This window comes from Palaemon carinicauda, chromosome 6 (assembly GCF_036898095.1).
Source record: "Palaemon carinicauda isolate YSFRI2023 chromosome 6, ASM3689809v2, whole genome shotgun sequence".
Classification (NCBI taxonomy): domain Eukaryota; kingdom Metazoa; phylum Arthropoda; class Malacostraca; order Decapoda; family Palaemonidae; genus Palaemon; species Palaemon carinicauda.
The window spans coordinates 42,889,608-42,910,203 of NC_090730.1; the positions used below are offsets into that span (position 1 = coordinate 42,889,608).

Genomic DNA, 20,596 nt, shown 5'->3' on the forward strand with positions numbered 1-20,596 from the left:
CAAACCAAACTGAGAAGAAGTGTCGTAAGGGAGAAAGAAATGAAACACTCATAATAAAGGTTGCAAATGCCTTTTCGTTCTCAAAATCATCTTCATACCAAAGAAGAAAAGGACTTAAACTCTGAAGGTCATTTTTATCCTTGATACAAATACTGTAAGATGTTTGTTTATCACAAAGTTCAGTTCAATCTGTTGTCCACCTGTGTACTATTCTAATTTTTAGTTTCATCTTTTGAACGTCCAATGGAGGAAATCCTTTAATAATGAAAAGGTTATTTCAAAAATCCTTTATTTAGTTGACATGTGATACATCGAAATGATAACAACAAATGGCAGAAATTTCTCAACACATGAAAAACCTTTTCTTTGCCACCCCGTCAACAGGACACAAAAATACTTTTCGGTGGCAGGGACGATCTTTCCTTCTAATGACGCTAATATATTTTTTTCTAATTTGTGGAACAATAATTTTGTTTCGTTATCTAACTCCCGTGAAAGAAACATTTATGAAATGAAAGGCCGGTGAAAAGCACTAATCTCTACAAAGACATCATTGTGAAGGTTAAGTGTGACGTTGCTATTTCAGATAGATTTTCTATACATTCATAAACATCTCTACAATAAAACATACTTTGGGATCAACAAATAATTCACACTTAATGTTCCTTTTCAATATAACTTTCTAATGATAACAAAATAAATCTCTAGATCTCAGCTATTCATTTTGGATACAATGTTTGGGCTCATTCAGTGACTTCCTATGATGATAGATAATGAACCAATGAGAATTGTGAAGCGACCTAATTACTATTTGAAACTACAGACAAATGCAATAAAGAGCGAGAGTGATAATCTGATAGAGCTTTTATTTTCAATTGAGAGTCGAAGTTAGAAATGGATAATTATTTTTGCTTTTGGGTATAATAATGACTCCTTAGTGTTGATTGGTAAAGCAATACATTTAGCTTCTAAGACCTAATGATTAGAGGCGTTACAACGGCTCGCATCAGTTGGGAAGCGATAGAGAGACTTCCCGTCTTTTGAGAAAGAAAGGTAAGAGGAGAAAATGGATGAACTTCTTCTTGAATGGAGATGATGAAGATTTGGCCTTCAGTGCACATACAACAAGGATAGCAGGAAGAGCAAGAACGTCGTGTCTGAGACTTCTTTGGCTACGCTCCCTGTAAAGAAGAGGAGTCGAACATAAGTAATGCTCATTCTAAATAAAGGTCACCAGACCATTGAGTCAAACTAGATCTAAAGTAAAAAAAAATTTTCCTGCAGGTAGTTGAAGACTATAATTATAAAAATTTAGTATAAAATTTTCATCGTAAAAGAATAAAATCTGTCTTTAATATGTTTTGAGAAGTAATTAATGAATGGAAATAGCAGTTTATTGTACTATTACATCTCTACTCTTAATCTAATCACTATTATATTCATGGAATCCCATTGAAGACATTAAAAACCTAGTATTACACAAAGTAAACATTATTTTTTACATTATGTGGAACTTTGAAATCTATAGTCAGCTGTCAAAACAATTTGAGCCAAATTCTCCAATGGCTTATTTTTTTTCCTTACTTACCAACTGCTTCAAACGCATCGTATCCTGAAACAAAAAGAAAAAGGTTTTAGGATTACAAAGAAAGACAAATATTTTCGTAAAAAATATTAATTAGCTTGCCCGAGGCAAAATAAATGAGTAATTTTATTAGAATTCTTTCATTATTTTTTTATTATTCGTTAAGACTTTTTTTTATGTGAATGAAATACAGGAAGTTTTTTATAATGTTCATAAAAAATTCAAACTTGAAGTTATGTGAGTCATTATTGGGGGATAAAACCCTAATAATTCACCTTTCAATGTAATAAGCTCAAAATGCCGAAGGTGGCAATGACAGCCCAAACAGGCCTATCACAATCTCTTCTCTTCTACTCTACTTAACTTTTTATCTTTCTATTACAGACATCTTATTAACAACCTTCTTTCTCTAATGATGCCAGTTTATTTTATGCGCTCCCAATTAAGCGACCAAACGCAAGGTCAGATTTGAGGAACTTATATATAGGATAATTATGAGATCTGACTCTCTTTTTCCTCTTGCAAAGTTATTTTTTTGCTAAATTCAACTATGAATTCAGTTGGAAACTCGGCTAAACTCTGTTCCAATTTTAGAGAATAATAGAAAGAAAAAACGAGACACCATTAAGTAAGTAAAAGGAGAAAACTTAATTCTGGTAATGTTAGGATACTACACAATGACGTGTGTCAAAATTGCAAGGGCATCGAATCATTGTGCCTGACTGTGCAAAGTTATTCTTTTCCTTCATGAGAATCAGGGGCATTCGTGAATATAATCATGAGCATCATTAGCAGAAATTCGTTATAGTTCTTTTCATCTCTTTTCTTGAATAACATAAGTGATTTTATCCTGGATATACCCATTATTATTTCGATTGGTACCAAGCCACCCCCCCCCTATCTCTCTCTCTCTCTCTCTCTCTCTCTCTCTCTCTCTCTCTCTCTCTCTCTCTCTCTCTCTCTCTCTCCCAGGAAAATAGATGATGTTCCGCCGGACCTGATACTCAGTCTCCAGGATGGATAGGACGCACTCGAATATAGTTTCCTGTTGCTTTAAGACACGATCCTCCATTTGTGCTTGTAGGTAGACACTGAAACCATCCTCGGCTTCTATGACTTCCTCGTGAGCCTCTTTCACCAGAGACCTTCGAAAAAGCAACAAAAGGACAAACAAGTTAGCCATATTTGTTAAGGAAAAATAAAGAATAAAATAAAGTACCCACACAGTATTTCCAGATGTCCTTGCTATTATAAAAAAAAAATGTATGTACATTTACCTATCGAAGCTTACACCTATGTTTGCTACGATATTCTATTTTAAAAAGATCAAATCGTCACAATTCAACTGTGATTTTTATATTCCGTATTCTATAGGATACACTAATGTGGTCAACCAGCCTATGTTGGAATACTGTTAATCTAGGTTGTGAAAGTTGTTGTTGTTGAAGAGACAGATTGAGTAGTTTATAAGCTATTATATGTTTAATAAACAAATATTCTTTACCCATGATCTGTAAATATGATAACAGCATATGATCACTCACGATTAGTGGGGTAGCATTAGTAGGTGATGATTAAGAAAAAAAGTTTAAAATTGGTAAAAGAGCTTGGAGAACAAAGATAACAGTGAATATTAGCTAGAGTTAAGCCCCAAGAAAAAAAAATGGAAATAGAACAGGAAGCAGTGAATATTAGTATGGAAGACATGTGAGGGACGCCAATGATTTTGGAGTAAATACAGTCATATAAAAGTGAAACGGTGAAAGTAAAGATCCGGAAAGAAGGAAGAACATCTCAGGGAGCTAAGGTTATGTTGTATTCATGGACTGTTGAGACAACTATATTTTATTGAAGCACAGTTAGAAAACTAAAATCAAACAAGAGGAAATTATGGAAGATCTTTATACTGGTTTATACATTTTACAAATTAAAGTATCAAATGGTGCAAGAAAAAAAGGGATTTGATGCGACAGAGATTATGTGGAATGGTTACGTGAAGGGATAAATAAATAAAAAATTTGAGGGAGTTTGGAAATGTGAAGAAACTGGAAGATTAGAGAGTAGGCGAAAAGGGAGAAGTGTTTACTACAAGGAGTGAAAGACCCTGGAATATCATAGTCTCAGAAATTAGACTACATGCAAGGGACTTTGTAAAGGGGGTTTATGATAGGGGGTTTGCAAAGCCCTCTGAGTTACTTGTTAAAAGATAAAGTGTCTGATGCAGTGGAAGATTTCGTAATTGGGTTTCATCTTAAGTTCAGTAATTAAAACGTGGATATGGCGTCAGTTGCATCGTCTTTCTTAGACCACATAATTCAATGAAATAGCTTATTCTTTGAAAAGAAAAGTATCTAATCAGAGGGTCCTGCAAGTTTTAACTTATGCATCAGAAACTTGTTACAACGTAAAGAGCTATAGAAAGAATGACAGTAAGAAGCAGAAAACGTGCGACATGATACGAGAGCAACATAAAGCAGAGGATATTCGTAAAACTTGTAAAAAAAAAAAAAAAGAAAAAAAAGAATGGACATGGGTCGTATAATGTGAATGACATATAACAGATATACATTAAGAATAAGCCAATGGGGTTATAAAAATTGCAAAGATGCAGGGGGAGGGAAGGAAGACAATGGATTGATACTAAAAAAATGTATGGGTGTGGACTAACATAGAGAAACCATAAACAGACAAGTGAAAGGACTTGTCTGAGGCCTTTGTTTTGCAGTGAAATAGGATTAGATGATTAAATATATATATATATATATATATATATATATATATATATATATATATATATATATATATATATATATATATATATATATATATATATATATATATATATATATATATATATATATATAGATGGAAAAATGTTGGTCTGCAGATGGTTACGTACCCTTGAACGCCATATAAATTACTTTCGATTAGTGAAGCTCACCTTGACTGTTTAGTTGCGCCCTCGTATAACCTGAGCAGAGGTTTCGGGTACATTCCATGAGCATCACAAGTGACGTTGACGGTGGAGGGAGTTGTCTTGTGGTATGACACGTTCACCCTGGTTGCTGGTGCTGTTGGGAGTAAAAAAAAAAAAAAAAAAATGGAAAATTTAGAAATATGAAGAATCCAAGTTTGAGATTTTAGCAAATTGAAAATGATACAGACTATGGAAATCATGTGGCTTTAATGACTTGTATATTGCCTAGTAATCTCTTTTCGAACGTAGGAAGAAGGCTGTGGTTTTACATGTATAGGTGTGTTAACCTATTCTTGAAGGGTCACAAGACCAAATCATCGGATTGTGATGGAAATTGATGAGAAAATTAAAAAAGTGTCTCCCTAGAGATAAGCAACTTCAGATGAATAATCGATATCGATTAATAACTGGTTACAAAAATATATGCGTTTTTAAGATTTCGAGCAAGTTTATATAACATTAAAAGCTTCCCACAATTACCAATAATTTGAACTCAATAACTATGAGATAAATATAATCACACCCCCAACATGAATGTTATTGAATGTACATGTCTCTGTGCATCAGATAAAATATTGTAAAAAAAAATTGCGTGCTGTTGTCTGTTGTTATCTGGCGGATAATGATAAAAGTTCAACATTTTGTCGTCTTGGAAATCATCTGACGTAATTTGGAGCATTGAAATATTTCGAAGAATTAGTGCTTTGTAATCCGATATATAAACATGTTGTTGATGTTATATGACTGAGAGATGTCATCGATGCAAATAGTATAGGCTGAATGACTCCTTCTTCGATGTTTAAAAATATGTGTAATGTTCAAGGTTCTGACTTCCGTTATTTTTAAGTACATTTTTTCTTCCTAGTGTCTTTTTGTAAGTAATTTCCCCTTCAAATGAGTCCTATTCAGCTTGTTTGGATTTTAAATAGGGTGTCTTTGCAATTTGAGACCCTTTCCTTCTTAGGGATTTCTTTCTCCGAATCTTTTGTCATTTTCGAAAACCGTTTTTCCTTATTACAGCTTTTTCCTTTACTCTAGGTTTTTCTTTCATGCATTCATTTAACTTCTTTGAAGATACCCTTTTCTCTCAATCTGTTTTCTCTAGAATATTTGGAGGCTAAAAATGTATTCCCTTTTCTGAATCTTTCTTTCTTAACAATTTTTTTTCTTCCTCTAAGATGTGAGCTGCTTTTAATTAACTACGTTGCCACCCTTCCTTTCTTGTTCCTGCTACAATTATTCTTTGAGCTGTAGTAAAAAAAACATCATACTTTTCTCCCTTTCTTCTTATTTCTATTTCTTTTCCTTCGTCACCTCATAATCTCTATTCTTCTTCATCTTCTTAATACACTTTCCATGACTCGAGACCCTTTGTGTCTTTTACTCTCTTTTGCTTCTTTATTCTTATCGAAACCGTCGAGCAATTTCCTTTCTCTTCAAGAGACCTTTTACGTTTATTGCCTTTTGTTAAGAGCTTCCGAAGATGCAAATAATAATAACATTGTCCAGGAACTTTGCAAGGAATATTTCGCCTTTTACAAGAGGGCCTCGAATGTAGTCATGGGCTTTGTGTTTCTCGACCTTTTGAAAGATGCGAGGTTTCTGTATTTCTTTAATGTTACGATTTCTCTAATTAAATGTGATTTTCTTATTTTACGTTTCCAACAAGTGAAATATTACAAATACAATTGATTCGTAACTTGTTTATTTCATCTTCCAATTAAAAAAAGAAATTCAAATTTATTCCCACATTTATTTTGTTTCAAAGATAACGTGTACCTTTTACCAAATTTTATGTAAAGTTTTTTTTTTTTTTCTAACAAAACTCTGTTTTTCCCTATTGCCTTTTGGAAATTGAATGAGAATAATAAGTAGGTGTCTCTCCAGAGATGAATAACTTTAGATGGATAGTGGAAATCGAGTAAAGTCTGAAGATTTACCACCATATAAATTATCCCTTTTGGGATTTCGAGTAAGTCTTTATACATCGTTAAAATTTTCACGTAACTCTCACAGATCTAAACCTATTTTTTATGAGATGAATATAATCCTACTTCCAACATGAATGTCTACACCCTTACATGTGTCTGAATGGTCATGTCTTTGTGCAGCAGTTAAAATATTGCGAAAATACTCCAGCTTTTCACCTCCGCCAGGATGTACGCGATCGAGTCTGTTTATTTATTTGTCTATGAAATTTGACGATATTTCCGCCACAGAAAATCTTAGGACATGCACGATCCCATAAATATTGGAGACGATCCGGATCCTGATTCTAGATACAGATTTAAAGATAACGTCAAAACTACTGGACGGATTTTGCGGAAATTTTCCCCACATGTACATTTTAGGTCATAGACGGCCCCATTAAATTTTGGGCATGATTCGGATTCTAGATCCAGATTTGCATTTTTCGCCAATTTACAGATAACGTCTTAACTACAAAATATTACCCACAGGTAGATCTCAGGTCATGGACGGCCCCATTAAATTTTGGAGATGATCGGGATCCGGATCCAGATTTTAGATCCGGACTTCCATATTTCACCCTTTTTTAGGATAACATCTAAAACAGATACTTCATAGGTTATTGACGTATTAAATTTTGGAGATGATCTGGATCCGGATCCGGATTCTAGATCTGGGCTTACATTTTTTGCCCTTTTTAAAGATAACGTCTAAAACTTGGCGGATTTGATGAAATTTTCCCCACAATTAGATCATTGGTTATAGTTCTATTAAATCTTGAGGATGATCTGGATCTGGATCCAGATTCTAGATCTGGACTTACATTTTTCGAAATTTTTAAAGAAAACGTCTATAACTTGACGGATTTTGATGAAATTTTCGCCACAGATAGATCATAGGTTATGGACCCATTTAATTTAGATGATTTGGATCTTGATTCGGACTTACATTTTTCGCAATTTTTACAGAAAACCCTTAAAACTTGACGGATTTTCTATGAAATTTTCACCACAGATGGATCATAGGTTATGGACCTAATAAATTTTGGAGATGATCCGGATCTGGATCTGGATTCCAATTCCAGATTTGCATTTTTCATCATTTCAAAGATAACGTCAAAACAAACAGACTGGTTACTCTTGTTAGTATTGTTATCTGGCGTATAAAACTTTAACATTTTGTCTTCATGGAAATCATTATACCTAATATGAAGCATGGGAAGTTTTTGAGGAATCCAACGCTTTGTAATTGGATATATGAAAAATATTATCGATGTTATATGTTTGAGAGATGTTATCAATGAAAATTAGTATAGCCTGTATGACTCTTACTTGGAATGATGAAAATAAATGAAATGTTCAAGGTTTTGACTTTTATTAATTAAAAGAAACACTTTTCCTCCCTATTGTCTTTTTTTAAGTATCTATTTTCCTTCAAATGAATCCCCTTTTGCTTGTTTGGTTTCCAATAAGTTGTCTTCGCCATTTGAGATATTTTTCTTTTTAAAAATTTCTTTCTCCGAATGTTTCGTAGGTAATTTCCGAAAACTGGTTTTTCTTTCTTTGATACATCCATTTTACTTCTTTGAGGATATGTTTTCCCTAAAATATTTGGGAGCTATTTTTTTTTCTTTTTCTGAATATTTCTTTCTGAACTTATGTTTTTGCTCCTCTCAGATGTGAGCTGCTTTTAATTAACTACGTTACTAATTTTCCTTCTTTATTCCTGCAATGAACAATCCTCTTGACCTGTAGTGAAAAGCCAGCACACCTCTGTCATTTTCCTCTTAATTCTTTTTGTCTTCCTTGGTAACCTCCTAATCTCTATTCTTCTTCTTCTTCTTCTTCTTCTTCTTCTTCTTCTTCTTCTTCTTCTTCTTCTTCTTCTTCTTCTTCTTCTTCTTCTTCTTCTTCTTCTTAAAACACTTTCCATGACTCGAGAACCTTTGTGTCTTTTACTTTCTTTTGCTTCTTTATTCTTATCGAAACAGTCGAACAATTTCATTTCTCTTCAAGAGCCATTTTACATTTATTGCCTTTTGTTAAGAGCTTCTAAGGACGCGATTAATAATAACATTGGAGTTCCATTAACTTTGCAAGGAATACCTCGCCTTTTACAAAAGGACCTAGAATATAGTCATGGGCCTCGTGTTTCTCGACCTATTGAGAGATGGGAGGGTTCTGTATTTCATTGATGTTATGATTTGTCTGATCAAATATCCTTCTTTCTTATTTTACCTTTCCAATAAGGGAAAGATTACAAATACAGTTGAATCGTGACCTGTTTGTTTCATCTTCCATTTAAAAGATTCAACTAAAATCTCATATTGTTTCAGATGTTACGTCTTAGTTTTTACCTAATTGTAAGTAGACCTTTTTTTCTAACGAAACACTGCCTTTTACTATTGCCTATTGGGGATTCCAGTGACGTTTTCCTTTCATTTGATGACATTTCCTTCGAATGAGATTCTTCCTCCGAATGAGTCCTATAATTCAGCTATTTTTCATTCAAAAATTGGCTTTTCTTCCTTAGAGTGAAATTCTACAGATTGAACCACCAGACTAGAAAGGTAATTCCACAATCTATCTCTAGATGGAATAGTATTAAGCATTATTATGTAGAAGGGAAGACTGTTAGAATTAGCAGCATACTTAGTAATAGGTACAGGATGGAACATACTGGGAAAATCTGAATGCAAACGATGGTCAGAATTATGAAAAACCTTATGTAACATGCATACAATACTAACTAAATGATGGTGCCAGTGTTTATTATCATGATCACAGTTGAAGACCATTCTGGAAAATAATACTCAATAGAATGCAGGATAAAGGAATTAAAACTCTTCTTCAAGATAGATTGATTACCAAAAATCTCAAAAGACTTTCTCAATAATCCAATATCCTTTTTGATTGAAACGGAAACAGAACTAGTGTGTTTCTCAAAAGTAAATTTGTAAACAAGAATCACACCTAAAATTTCAAACTAGTCGTATATTGCTAAAAAGACATTATCAATGTAAAGATCTGGATGCTGAGGGGCCACACTCTCGCTTTGAGTTTTGTTAGGGTTCAACTTCATGCCCTATAATTTACGTCATGCTCTAATTTTGGCTTGCAGTCTATTAAGTAATCCATCAATCCCATATCTATACTCAGTAGATGCAATTGATGCCAATACAGTAGCATCATCTGCATATGCAACTAGCTTGGTTTTCAGGCCAAACCACATATGCGTTCATAACATCAACAGTAATAGGCTAAAAACAGTACCTTGAGGAACACTAGATAATACCGTCTTATACTCACTATGATGCCCACCAACAACTACTCTACTATTTGCAATCCATTACTTAAAAAAAAAAATAATAATGATGCTATGAAAAAACCGACCTAGTTCCACCTGCTTCATTTTGAAAATAAGGACCTCATGATTAAAACGGTCAAAGGAATTCCTTTTTTTTCCACTATTCAATTTTCTCTAAGTTTTCTTTGCCAACTTCTATTCCTTCACTAGAGCTGCTTTTATTCTTTTCTATCCGATTTTCCTAATTGATTCATGGTTTAATTTTCTTAAGCTTTGTTCAATTACCTGAACAATTACACTTCCTTCCTTATCCCTGTTTTGGATATTCCTCTTTGAGGTGTAATGAAAAAAACCAGAATTTAATTATTAATATTTTTCTTCTTCTTCTTCTTCTTCTTCTTCTTCTTCTTCTTCTTCCTCTTCTTCTTCTTCTTCTTCTTCTTCTTTAAACCCTTTCAATGAGTCGAGATCCTTTATGTGTTTTAATCTCTCTTGTCCCTTAATCTTATCAAAACAGTCGAGCAATTTTCTTTCTTTTTAAGGGAGCTTTTAAATTTATTGCCATCTGTTAAGAGCTTCCCAAGATGCTAATACTAATGACATTGGAGTTCCAAGAACTTTACAAAGAATACTTCACCTTCTACAAAAGGTCCTCTTATCTAGCCATTGGTCTCGTGTTTCCTGATCTTTTGCAAAATGATAAGGCTCAACCTTTCATTAAAGTAAGGAATAAATTCCTCGTATTTTCATATCGATTATCTTAAAGGTAATTCTTTATTTCTAAAAAAAATTTCAATAAATGAAGTTTTCAAAATAACATCTAGTTGAGACCTGTGCAAAATTAACATGTTAGAATTCATTTTGAAATATTTGAAATGTTTTCGTTCCATTATTTCAAATACCTTTGAAATGTTTTCTCTTCATTATTCTAAAGACTTTTTTTTTCCTTTTAGGATCTTCAACTAAAATTTGTTTGCCTCGTCACACTTTTGATTTGTTTACTTTGTAAAATTTGTTTGCCTCGTTATACTTTAATTTGTTTACCTCACCAATACTTTCAGGTGTTTGCCTCCTCTGCTTTATTTAGTTTGACGTGCCTTACTATTTTTTGTTTGCCGTGCCATAGTATAATTTGTTTTCTTGGTCATACATTAATTTGTTTGCCTCGTTACACTTTAATTTGTTTGCTACGCCATACTTAAATCTGTTTGCCTTATCACAATTAGACTTTTTTGCCTCCTCACACTTTAATTCATTTGTCTCGCCATACTTATATTAGTTTGCTGTGCTATGATGATTTTTTTTTTTTGGCCTCGTTATACTTCAATTTGTTTGCCTCGCCAAACTTAAATTTGTTTGCCTCGTCATACTTTAATTTGTTTGCATCACCATACTAGACTTTCTTTGCCTCACCATACTTAACTCTGTTTGCCTCGCTATATCTAAAACCAATGACGAAATTCCTTCAAAATAAAATTGAGGAATGCAGAGTCTTCCTAAGTAAAGTAAGAATGGAGCAGAGTGCAATCTTGGACGTTCATCTTTATTCGTCTGCTGAGTGAGACACAGAACATTAGCTCATCTTTCATCATTTACTGGTCGATTCATTTACATTAGTCGGGTTTGCAATGAGCGAGAAAGAGGGAGATAGCGGGAGGAGGGAGATGCATTAATCGGCATTGCATATGAAGCGAAAAGAAAACACTTATTAAACAGCTGAAATAAATCTATGCTAATCGATGACTGATGGGACAATATGGTATAAAAATCTACTTATCTTCGGAGTGAGGAAAAGTGTAAGAGATAAAAGAAGAAAAGACAATACTTTAATTGGACTTATATTTGAACAGAATGAAAACTTCAAAAATAAACAATGTCTGGTAACGTAATGCAATTTGCCATTAATAGAACCTGTTCTCAATTGGAAAACTACATAACAATTTTACTGAAAGAATAAGCTGATGAAATTATGCCCAACAAAAACTAAAAAAGGAGAGAAGGTTGAATGATAATATTTAGTTCTCTTATTAAGAATAAAGTTTTTTTCCTACGGAAGTAGAAGAAAAAATAGCTACAAAAGAAAAAAAAAAGAAAAAGATGGAGAAGAAAATAATCGTTTGAGGTTCAACTTCAGTGTTGGGAAAACTGGTAACTAAGATTTCCCTCAGCTTAGCTCGGAAAAAAACAAGTCAACCTGTCCAGGCATCAAGAAGATTAGAGCTATTATTTTTCAATTACCATGGGAAAAGTAATATCCTGGTATATTTTTTTTTCTATGGAAGCGGCGATGCCACATCTACGTACATATAATGTGACTAGTGAGATTGGAAACGTGGCTACGCTTCCCATCATAAGCCTGACTCAACCTCTTATAGCTAGACTTTATCTATAATAAATGAAGGGCGAACAGCAAATGCAGAAAAGCCTGAAAGCGACAGTAAGGGTAGTGGAGGGTCCTTACCGTATACAATCATCCTTTTCGACTCGAACTCTTCGTCGTGGAAGGAGGAGACGCTGCAGGTGTAGAAGCCGGTGAGTTCAGTGGTCGGGTACAAGATCTCAAGGGCGCGGTGCTGGCTGTACTTGTCCTTGCTGGCCGAGTACTCCAGGTTTAGTCGACCCTGCAAGGAGGAAGAAACTCATCTAAGTTATTGCTTTAAAAATTGGCAGCGCTCATAAATGGAACTTATAAAATGTTAAGAAACCTTTGAAAATCAGATTATTTCCAGTTATTTGAAAGCATAGCAGGCAGTTTTGATAAGAGAACAAATTTATACTTTTCTTCATTTATGACAGACAGTTTAAAGTTTCTACGATTTTGTTATGGTTGGTGTGACTGCTGCAAATATTGAATGGCTTTTCCAATTTTCCTGTCAGAAGACAGAAGTCGTACTGTATCTTTCTTATCTTAATCAACTGCAAAATTCTGGTAGTAAAACAAAAATAAAAAGTTCGTAGATCATTGGACTCGTTGGTATTTCGCTATCTGTGGGTCCCGCGGTTGAGCCACGTTCACGATGGCCGTATTTCATTTGCAAGTTATGGTAAGGGGGAGAGGGGGAGGGGGTTACTGGAGGCATAATAGGTCAATCCCCTGAGTTATCAGCAGCTATTATCTGGTTATCCAGGGTTCTAGCTAGGGTGTATAGAGAGGCAGGGGCTGATCACTTGGATACTTGTTCGGTCTTGAGAACAGTATATGACTGCTTAATGACCCGTCTCTTTCCTCAATCGCTCATGCGCGGCCTTTATATCTTTTGACTAGTTACAATCAGAAATGGTACTGTAATAATCATTCATCTTGTTATAATATTGTTCTTCAAAACTGATCGGTTCCCGAATCAACACCGAAATAAATCTCCCTTTTCCTCTCCTAAGTTTATAAGGTAATTTCACGGAAGCTCTTCTAGAGACACACACACGCACGCGCACACACACACACAAGTTGAGCTGAAAATATTGAACTTTTTTTTTTCTTTAAATATTCGGCTGCGTGAATATTTCATTATTGATAATGACAATATCTGTGTGATTTTCACCAGTTTAATAAATCTGCCCGATGTACTGGGCGGATCGCAAGGCCTTGAAGAGGCAAGATTCCCAAAACTTTCCAGGAGTTAACTAAAATACGGCGATAAAATTTACAATTTTATTACAAAAATAAACTCTGATAAAGACAAACAACATTCTTAAGCATTCACAAGACTTACTGAAAAACAAGACTGACCCTAGGTAATGTAGCATGTGCTCTTCAAGCACAAAGTCCACACCGGACTCATTAACAAACTGAAAATAGTGCCAATTCGAATTCAATACACAACGAATCACACAACAAATATCCCTATTCTTATTTAACTCAGGATTCAGATCCCCAATCACAAGATCTCTACACTAAACTGCGATATAAAAACTAAACGTCTTGCACACAAACTTCTACAACAACCAACCTGGTACACTAGGTAGAGAGGAGAGATAACAATTAGAGGGGACTTACTTTGGTTGGGGACGTTGGATCAAAGAGGACGAGCTATCCTTGCAACCTCCGACGTCACCTTTTTGGCGCAATTTGTCCTGAACCTAAATTTCTAGGTTGGATTTTTTTATCATGTTACAACAGAATGACTTTATTTTTCCTAATCTTAAATTACTAGCAATTGATTTTATTAGTCTCAGCGCCTTCCTACCAGGTGGTTTCCCTTTTTGGCTCTAAACGTTCACGTCTGGAACTACATTCATTCGCCCGCGAGTTTCTCCTCTCCCTCCAATTTGACGTAGTCGTAGGTGGAGTCAAATGGCGGGAATTTCGATTGATCGGGTCGAAATTCCCGACATCCTCCACGCCCCAAAATAAGGAGCGATGAAACGTCGGTCAATTGGATGGAGCTAGACTCGGGGTGAGGGGAGTGGCTTACTCCGAGACTCTGTTAGGCTCGCTGCGTAGCGCTCCGCAACGACTCGAACAGAGTACGCACAATATACAACAGCAATGTTACCCCAGGGTAATAAACACAATCAATAATATACAGTCATACAACAGATCAAATTAGGCAATGGGCCTAGCAATTCTAAAGCACTCGTGTAATACACATAGGGAACAGCAGAAATAAGTGATAATGTACACACATTTTACAGAATTCAAATGGCAAGCAATTAGGCAATGGGCCTAAAACAAACAGAAAATGGCAATGGCAATGCATACAATTCAAGCTCTAAGGCAATTAGGCAATTGGGCCTAAGACAATTCAAGAAATGGCAGAAATGCAAACATAATAATTCAAGTGCAAAGACAATTAGGCAATTGGGCCTAAGACAATTCAAGAAATGGCAGAAATGCAAACATAATAATTCAAGTGCAAAGATAATTAGGCAATGGGCCTAAGACAATTCAAGAAATGGCAGAAATACATACATGACAATTTAAATTCAGTCTGTCTCAACTCACAATAATCGAGACTTCTATAGCGCTGCTACATGCAGGCTGTTACTTAATGGAGTACAAGAGGGAGGGGCTGGTTCTGTGCAACGCTCGGTCTGTACGCACGAGAGACCATCCCGTCCCCGTTCTCCACCCCTAAGCACTTCCAACCTCCGCAGATTCACGCACACCTCACAAACTCCACCCTCCCTACCTTCCAGATAGAACACGCCCCCTTTTCACTTACAGTTTACAGCTACTTTTCATATATCGTCACTTTTCAGCAGACAGTCCATTAGTTCTCGCTGTTTCGCGGCAGCCCTTCTCAATGGGCGTGCAGAACATCCTTGTGCGTTCGTCTGCTCTGTTTCATTTTCATTTTCACTTCTTTCACTAACTGCATAGTTCTCACCTTCCTCGTCGTTGTCGTCCGTTCCTGTGGCTGGTTGTTGAGTTGTTGTAGCTGTTGCCATACCCTGGTCGTTCCCAGACGTCTCCGCTATCCCTAGCATTCCAGCTGTCGAACTGTACGCACCCTCTTCTCCGTCATCGCCGTCGTCTCCTTCATGGTCATCCTCAGAGGGGGCTATTTCTAGGGGAACCAGGTGGCTGACAGCTCGCAGCGATTCGACACACTCAAACAACACTTTCGCCGAGCGTACGACTCCGTTGTCGTCAGGATACGTCTCCACGACATGCCCCAGAGGCCAAGTCGCTCTCTTCTTATCGTCCTGCTTAACTAGCACGATGTCTCCGGGGTGCAGCTTGGAGGGTTCCCCGGGCCGACTGTCGTGCCGGGCCCTCAAGGCACTCAAGTATTCCCTTCTCCAGCGTTCCCTAAAGGCTTTGAGTGAATCTGTCAATCTTACGTAACGATCACGTAGCTTCCGAGAGGTGAAGGTTGCGTTGAGATGGTCGTCCGGTAAGATCGGGGCCATGAGGTGGACTTGGTGTCCTCTTATCAAATGGGAGGGGGTGAGGACTTCGTCCTCGCGCTCGTCACCGCTGTACATAAGCGGTCGATTATTCACCACTGCTTCTGCTTCTTTCACGAGGGTTAGCACGTGGGCGTCCGGGAGGTACTTCTTTCCGAGGGCTATCTGGAGGGTCCGTTTCGTTACTCCTATCAAACGCTCGAAGAACCCACCTTTCCAAGGTGCACGGGGCGTCTGAAACCGCCACTTTATGCCAGTTTTCCTCAGGAACTGCTGGACTTCATCCTCTTCATAAAGTCCCTGCAGGAGGTGGCTGGCAGCCTTGAAGGTTTGATGGTTATCGGACATGATGAGCTGTGGGGCACCGTGGGTGGCGCTAAACCGTCTAAGTGCCAACACGAATTCTTCTGCTTCCAAAGAGGGACAGAAGTCAAGGTACACGGCTCTGCTGGCCATGCAAGTTACGATAAGTATATACCCTGGCCGTGTCTCCGTGTGTATTGCTGCTGTGTGGTCCACTCCGACCGCCGTGAACGGTTTTGTGAGGGTGATCCTTTCCTTTGGCAGGGGGGGTGGTGGTGGCTGTCTCGTTAGAGGCTGGAAGGCCAGCTTGCATTCAGGGCATTGCCGCACGGTTCGCTTCGCAATGGAACGTAGACCCGCCACCCAACATTTCTGTCGAAAGATACCTATTAGAGTATTCACCCCACAATGCAAATGTAACTGATGTAAATAATTTAGATACATCCTAACCAAATGCCCTTTTGCTGGCAAGAGAATTAAATGATCAGTTTCTCCTACATGGGACACTCGTCCCCTGGTGCAGATGAGATTATCCACCAAAACTAAATTCAATTGTCTAGCAAAATTAGCAACTTCACGAGGGGGTCTGACTCCGCCCTCTAAGTAGGCATAAACAGTAGGCAAATAATGTTTTTGCTCTAATTTTACAACAATACTGAACGGATGCCGTTCTATCTTAGCAAACTTTAAAACTAGTCTGGCTACTCGTAACAAGAATTGGAACCCTACTTCCCTTTTCAGGACGTCCCAAATCTCGCCTGGGGGGGTAGGACACATCTCCTCCCTCAACTCCTGCACCGCCGCTACTACGTGAGTTTGATGTAGTAGATCTTCCTCCTCGCAAGGAACAGGCCTTCCCGTGGTCCTGAGGAATTCTGGACCGTTCCTCCACAAGGGGTTAGCTTGCAATTGTTGAGCCGTTGCGCCTCGGGATAGGATATCGGCAGGGTTCTGCTGACTAGGGACATGGTTCAGACTGAAACTACAAACCTGCTGAATAAAATTAATTTCCGCCACTCTGTTAGAAACAAACACATTTTTATTAGACCTGGCATCGGGCGATGTTACCCATGCCAACGTTACCTTACTGTCGGTCCACATTACTATTTCCCGTGGCTCGATCAGATCCTTGAGCGTTCTTGCTAGTCTGCTGCCTAACAACAAGGCCAGCAACTCTAGCTTAGGGATCGTCAGCTTGCTCATCCCTTTCGGAGTGATCCGGGTTTTACTCGTTACCAGACTTACCCGATTGCATTCGTCCCTAGTATATGCAACTGCTCCATATGCCTTACTGCTGGCATCGGTGAACACATGAAGTTGTAAGCCTCTTTTTCCTATTGATCTTTGAAAGGTGATGTCGCTCACCGCTTTCAAATCATTCAACAATTCACTTGCCTCTTTAGCCCTCTCTTTTCCTAAAACATCATCCCAACCTACATTATCCTCCCATAGTTGTTGAAGGAAAAGCTTTCCCCTTACAAATAATGGGCTTATCAAACCTATCGGATCATATATGGAGACTAATAGGGAAAGTACCCTACGCTTCGTGGGCACCCATCCCTCCCCCAACTCACAGATCCTTTTGCTTTCTTTCACACACAATCTGTCCACGTCCCGGGCCCATCGCAGCCCGAGCACGTTCACACTCACAGGCTCACTCCACTGTTTCTCACTATCGAAGGCTAAGTGATTACTGGCCCACCCTTCTAAGGGCATACCCGCCCCTTTTAAGATGTTATGTACAGACTCATGCTCTCGCCTCATATGTTCTATATCTTCAAACGTGGCCAGATAATTATCGACATAAAAGGATTTTACTAAATCTGGGCGCCCTTCCTCTTTAAAATGACAATTTAATATTTGCTGTAGCAAAAATGGACTAGCTGTGATGCCGAACACCACGACTCTAAAGGCGAAGGTAAGCGCTCGACCAGCTGCCTTGCGCCACAGAAATCGTGTGTATTTGGCATCACGAGGATCTAACAAAACACGATGGAATGCTTTACTTATGTCGGCTAACATGGCATATCGATTCAACCTAAACCTTATAATTAAACTATATGCTACTTCTACCAAATTGGGCCCAGGTAAAAGACATTCATTCAAGGACTTGCAACCTTGTGACTTGGCAGAGGCATTGAACACGATTCTAAGGGGGGTGGTACGGATGTCTTTCTTAACACCAAAGTGTGGCATGTAATAACCTTCCACTACGGGATTTTTCACTTCTGATATAAAACCTGCTTCGAGATACTTATCTATCACTCCCTGATATTGTTCAAGATATTCCCTATCCTTTCTGAATTTTGTCTGCAACGACTCCAACTGCGCCACAGCGTTACGATAATTTGTTTCTGGCCTAGCATCCGACCCGAATGGTAGGCTAACCTGATATCCCTCAGGTTTTCTTACAACGCTTTGCGATACCTTTCGCATAGCCTCGGCCTCGCGAACAGTGTATTGCTCAGATGGGTCGATACCAACACGGTCTAATCGCCACCACTCATCTACATCATACAGATATGGCTCGTCCGTGATTCTGCACACTCTCAACGTTCTAACTTGTTCGACCTTTTCCCCTTGGAACAGCCACTGTGGCACCTTCCCGTACGGGGACATACCATTATGCGTTAAGAAAAGATTTATCCCATCTACTTTTTCTACACCTATGACAAAATAGCTAAAATAATCAGCCCCAACTAATATGTGAACGTTCTTCATGGTATCTGATTGGTTTGCTGGATCGGCTAACGTGACTCCCTTGGTCAACAGATGCTGTCTGACTTTAACATAACCCACGTTATGTATCGGGACGTCCACGTGTTCGTGTGCCACCAATTTCATACGCACGATTCTTTTCCCCATTTCAACCCTGCAACTTACTACATCGTATTGGCCGCTTATTTCCTCGGAACCAAACGGAGCTATATTCAAGGATACTCTTCCTACCACCGGTAGGCCTAATTGACGGGCAATTTTTGCAGAGATGAAGCTCCTCTGGCTTCCTGAGTCGAGAAATAGGCGGACTCGCTTACTACCTTGCCTTTGTTGAATACCTACCATGGCTGTTGGCAAGATAGTGCATGGGAGGTCCACATCAGACCTCTGCGCGATCTTTGCGCTCGTGCACGGCTTAGATTCTACTTTAACCTTAGATGGACGGGGGGCATTTTGGTTCTGTGCAGGCGTCGCATTTACTACGGGGCAGGACGTTGTTGATTGACTATTACTATGACTAGGGATTGATTGCGGTCTACCCGCGTCGCAAATCGCAGTGTGGTGCTTAGCATTACAGTTTCTACAGGAATTTGATACGGGACATTTATCGCTACGATGGCCTGATTTCGTGCAATTGAAACAAAGACCCCTTTTTAGTAAAATGCGACGTCTAGCAGCTACGTCTGTCACTTGGCGACATCCGTGAGGCGGATGCCGTTCGCTACAAAATGGGCAGGAATTATGGTGGATGGGATGGGTTTTCGGTCTTACACTACTGTCTGGTCTTTTGTCACTCTCAAGACTGTCGCCTCTCTGCAATGCATCGTCTTCTAACATTCTTACTATGAAATCTATTGCCTCAAAAAACTCGTCCAACGTATAGTCGCATTTCCTCAAATGCTCTACCACCTTGCGGTATAGTTTTCCCTCTGACAATTTTTGATTAATGAGGCTCATGACCATGCCCTGGCCTAAGTCATTGGTACTAAGTCTTTTAATTTGCTCAATAATGATGGTCAACTCAAAACGGAACCTTTTTAATTCTACTGGGTTTAGTGACGGCACAAAGATGTTTGCTAACTTTCGGTGCAGAATCACGAGTGTTTGGTGCACGTTGCCATACTGCTTATCTAATAAATCTAATGCTACACTATAGTTCGCGGCGGTTACACTCAGAGATTTGATAATCCTAAGCGGCTCTTTGCCCAACGTCCCCAATAAATACGTGAATTTAGACACTTCGTCTAAATCAGCTCTTCGATCCACGTGGATCGTGAATAGTTCACAGTACGATGCGTACTCTTGCACTTCCCCTTCAAACGTGGGGAGAGGCAGCGGCTTCAACCTGGGGAGGGCAACATTCCCCGTTGAAGGGCCTTTCACTTTATCTATTCTATTGTACAATAGAGTGGAAGCGCGTGTCGCTTCACCTAACATATGCCTAATTCGGGCTTCGATACTAGACTCTAATTTAACTCTCTGGTTTTTGTATAGCTCTTTAAGCTGTCGGACCTCTGCCTGCAACTCCGTTACCAAATTCTGGTAAACGGACTCGGAGTAGGTCTCTATCAGTGCCCTTTGCGTTTCGCTTAGTAAATCCTCCAGTAGGCCCATCGACGCCTCGATATGCACGATCGTGGACACAGCCATCTTAATTACTTTACTTTACGTTTGGGGGGTTGGACAAGGCAAGGAAAAAAGGATAATTTAACGTTAAGAAGGGACTCAAAGAACTGACCCACGTGGGCGATCGCACATCGGGACGTAGAGGACCTTAATTGTTCGTCTCTCTCTCTCTCTCTCTCTCTCTCTCTCTCTCTCTCTCAAAGGCTCATATTTTAAATTAGTCCTGTCCGGCTCTGGGAAGCGCTTGCGATCCGGTTCGAAGG

At 38.4% G+C, this 20,596-nt stretch overlaps 1 protein-coding gene and 1 long non-coding RNA gene across 2 annotated transcripts in view; both read right to left on the minus strand.

The window, feature by feature from the left end:
* Window positions 1-272: 272 nt before the first annotated feature.
* Window positions 273-1,627, minus strand: LOC137642550 (uncharacterized). The gene is made up of 2 exons (XR_011044805.1): window positions 1,589-1,627; window positions 273-1,181 (listed from the first exon to the last, which is right to left on the minus strand). It is a non-coding gene; the product is annotated as an uncharacterized lncRNA (long non-coding RNA).
* A 690-nt stretch (window positions 1,628-2,317) lies between these two features.
* LOC137642969 (uncharacterized) overlaps window positions 2,318-20,596 on the minus strand; it is a 53,793-nt gene continuing 35,514 nt past the window's right edge. Inside the window, exons 3-6 of the mRNA XM_068375829.1 lie at window positions 12,298-12,457; window positions 4,527-4,656; window positions 2,559-2,730; window positions 2,318-2,410 (exon numbers count right to left, since the gene is read on the minus strand). Coding sequence (XP_068231930.1) covers window positions 2,318-2,410; window positions 2,559-2,730; window positions 4,527-4,656; window positions 12,298-12,457 — 555 coding nt within the window. The remainder of the gene's footprint in view (window positions 2,411-2,558; window positions 2,731-4,526; window positions 4,657-12,297; window positions 12,458-20,596) is intronic.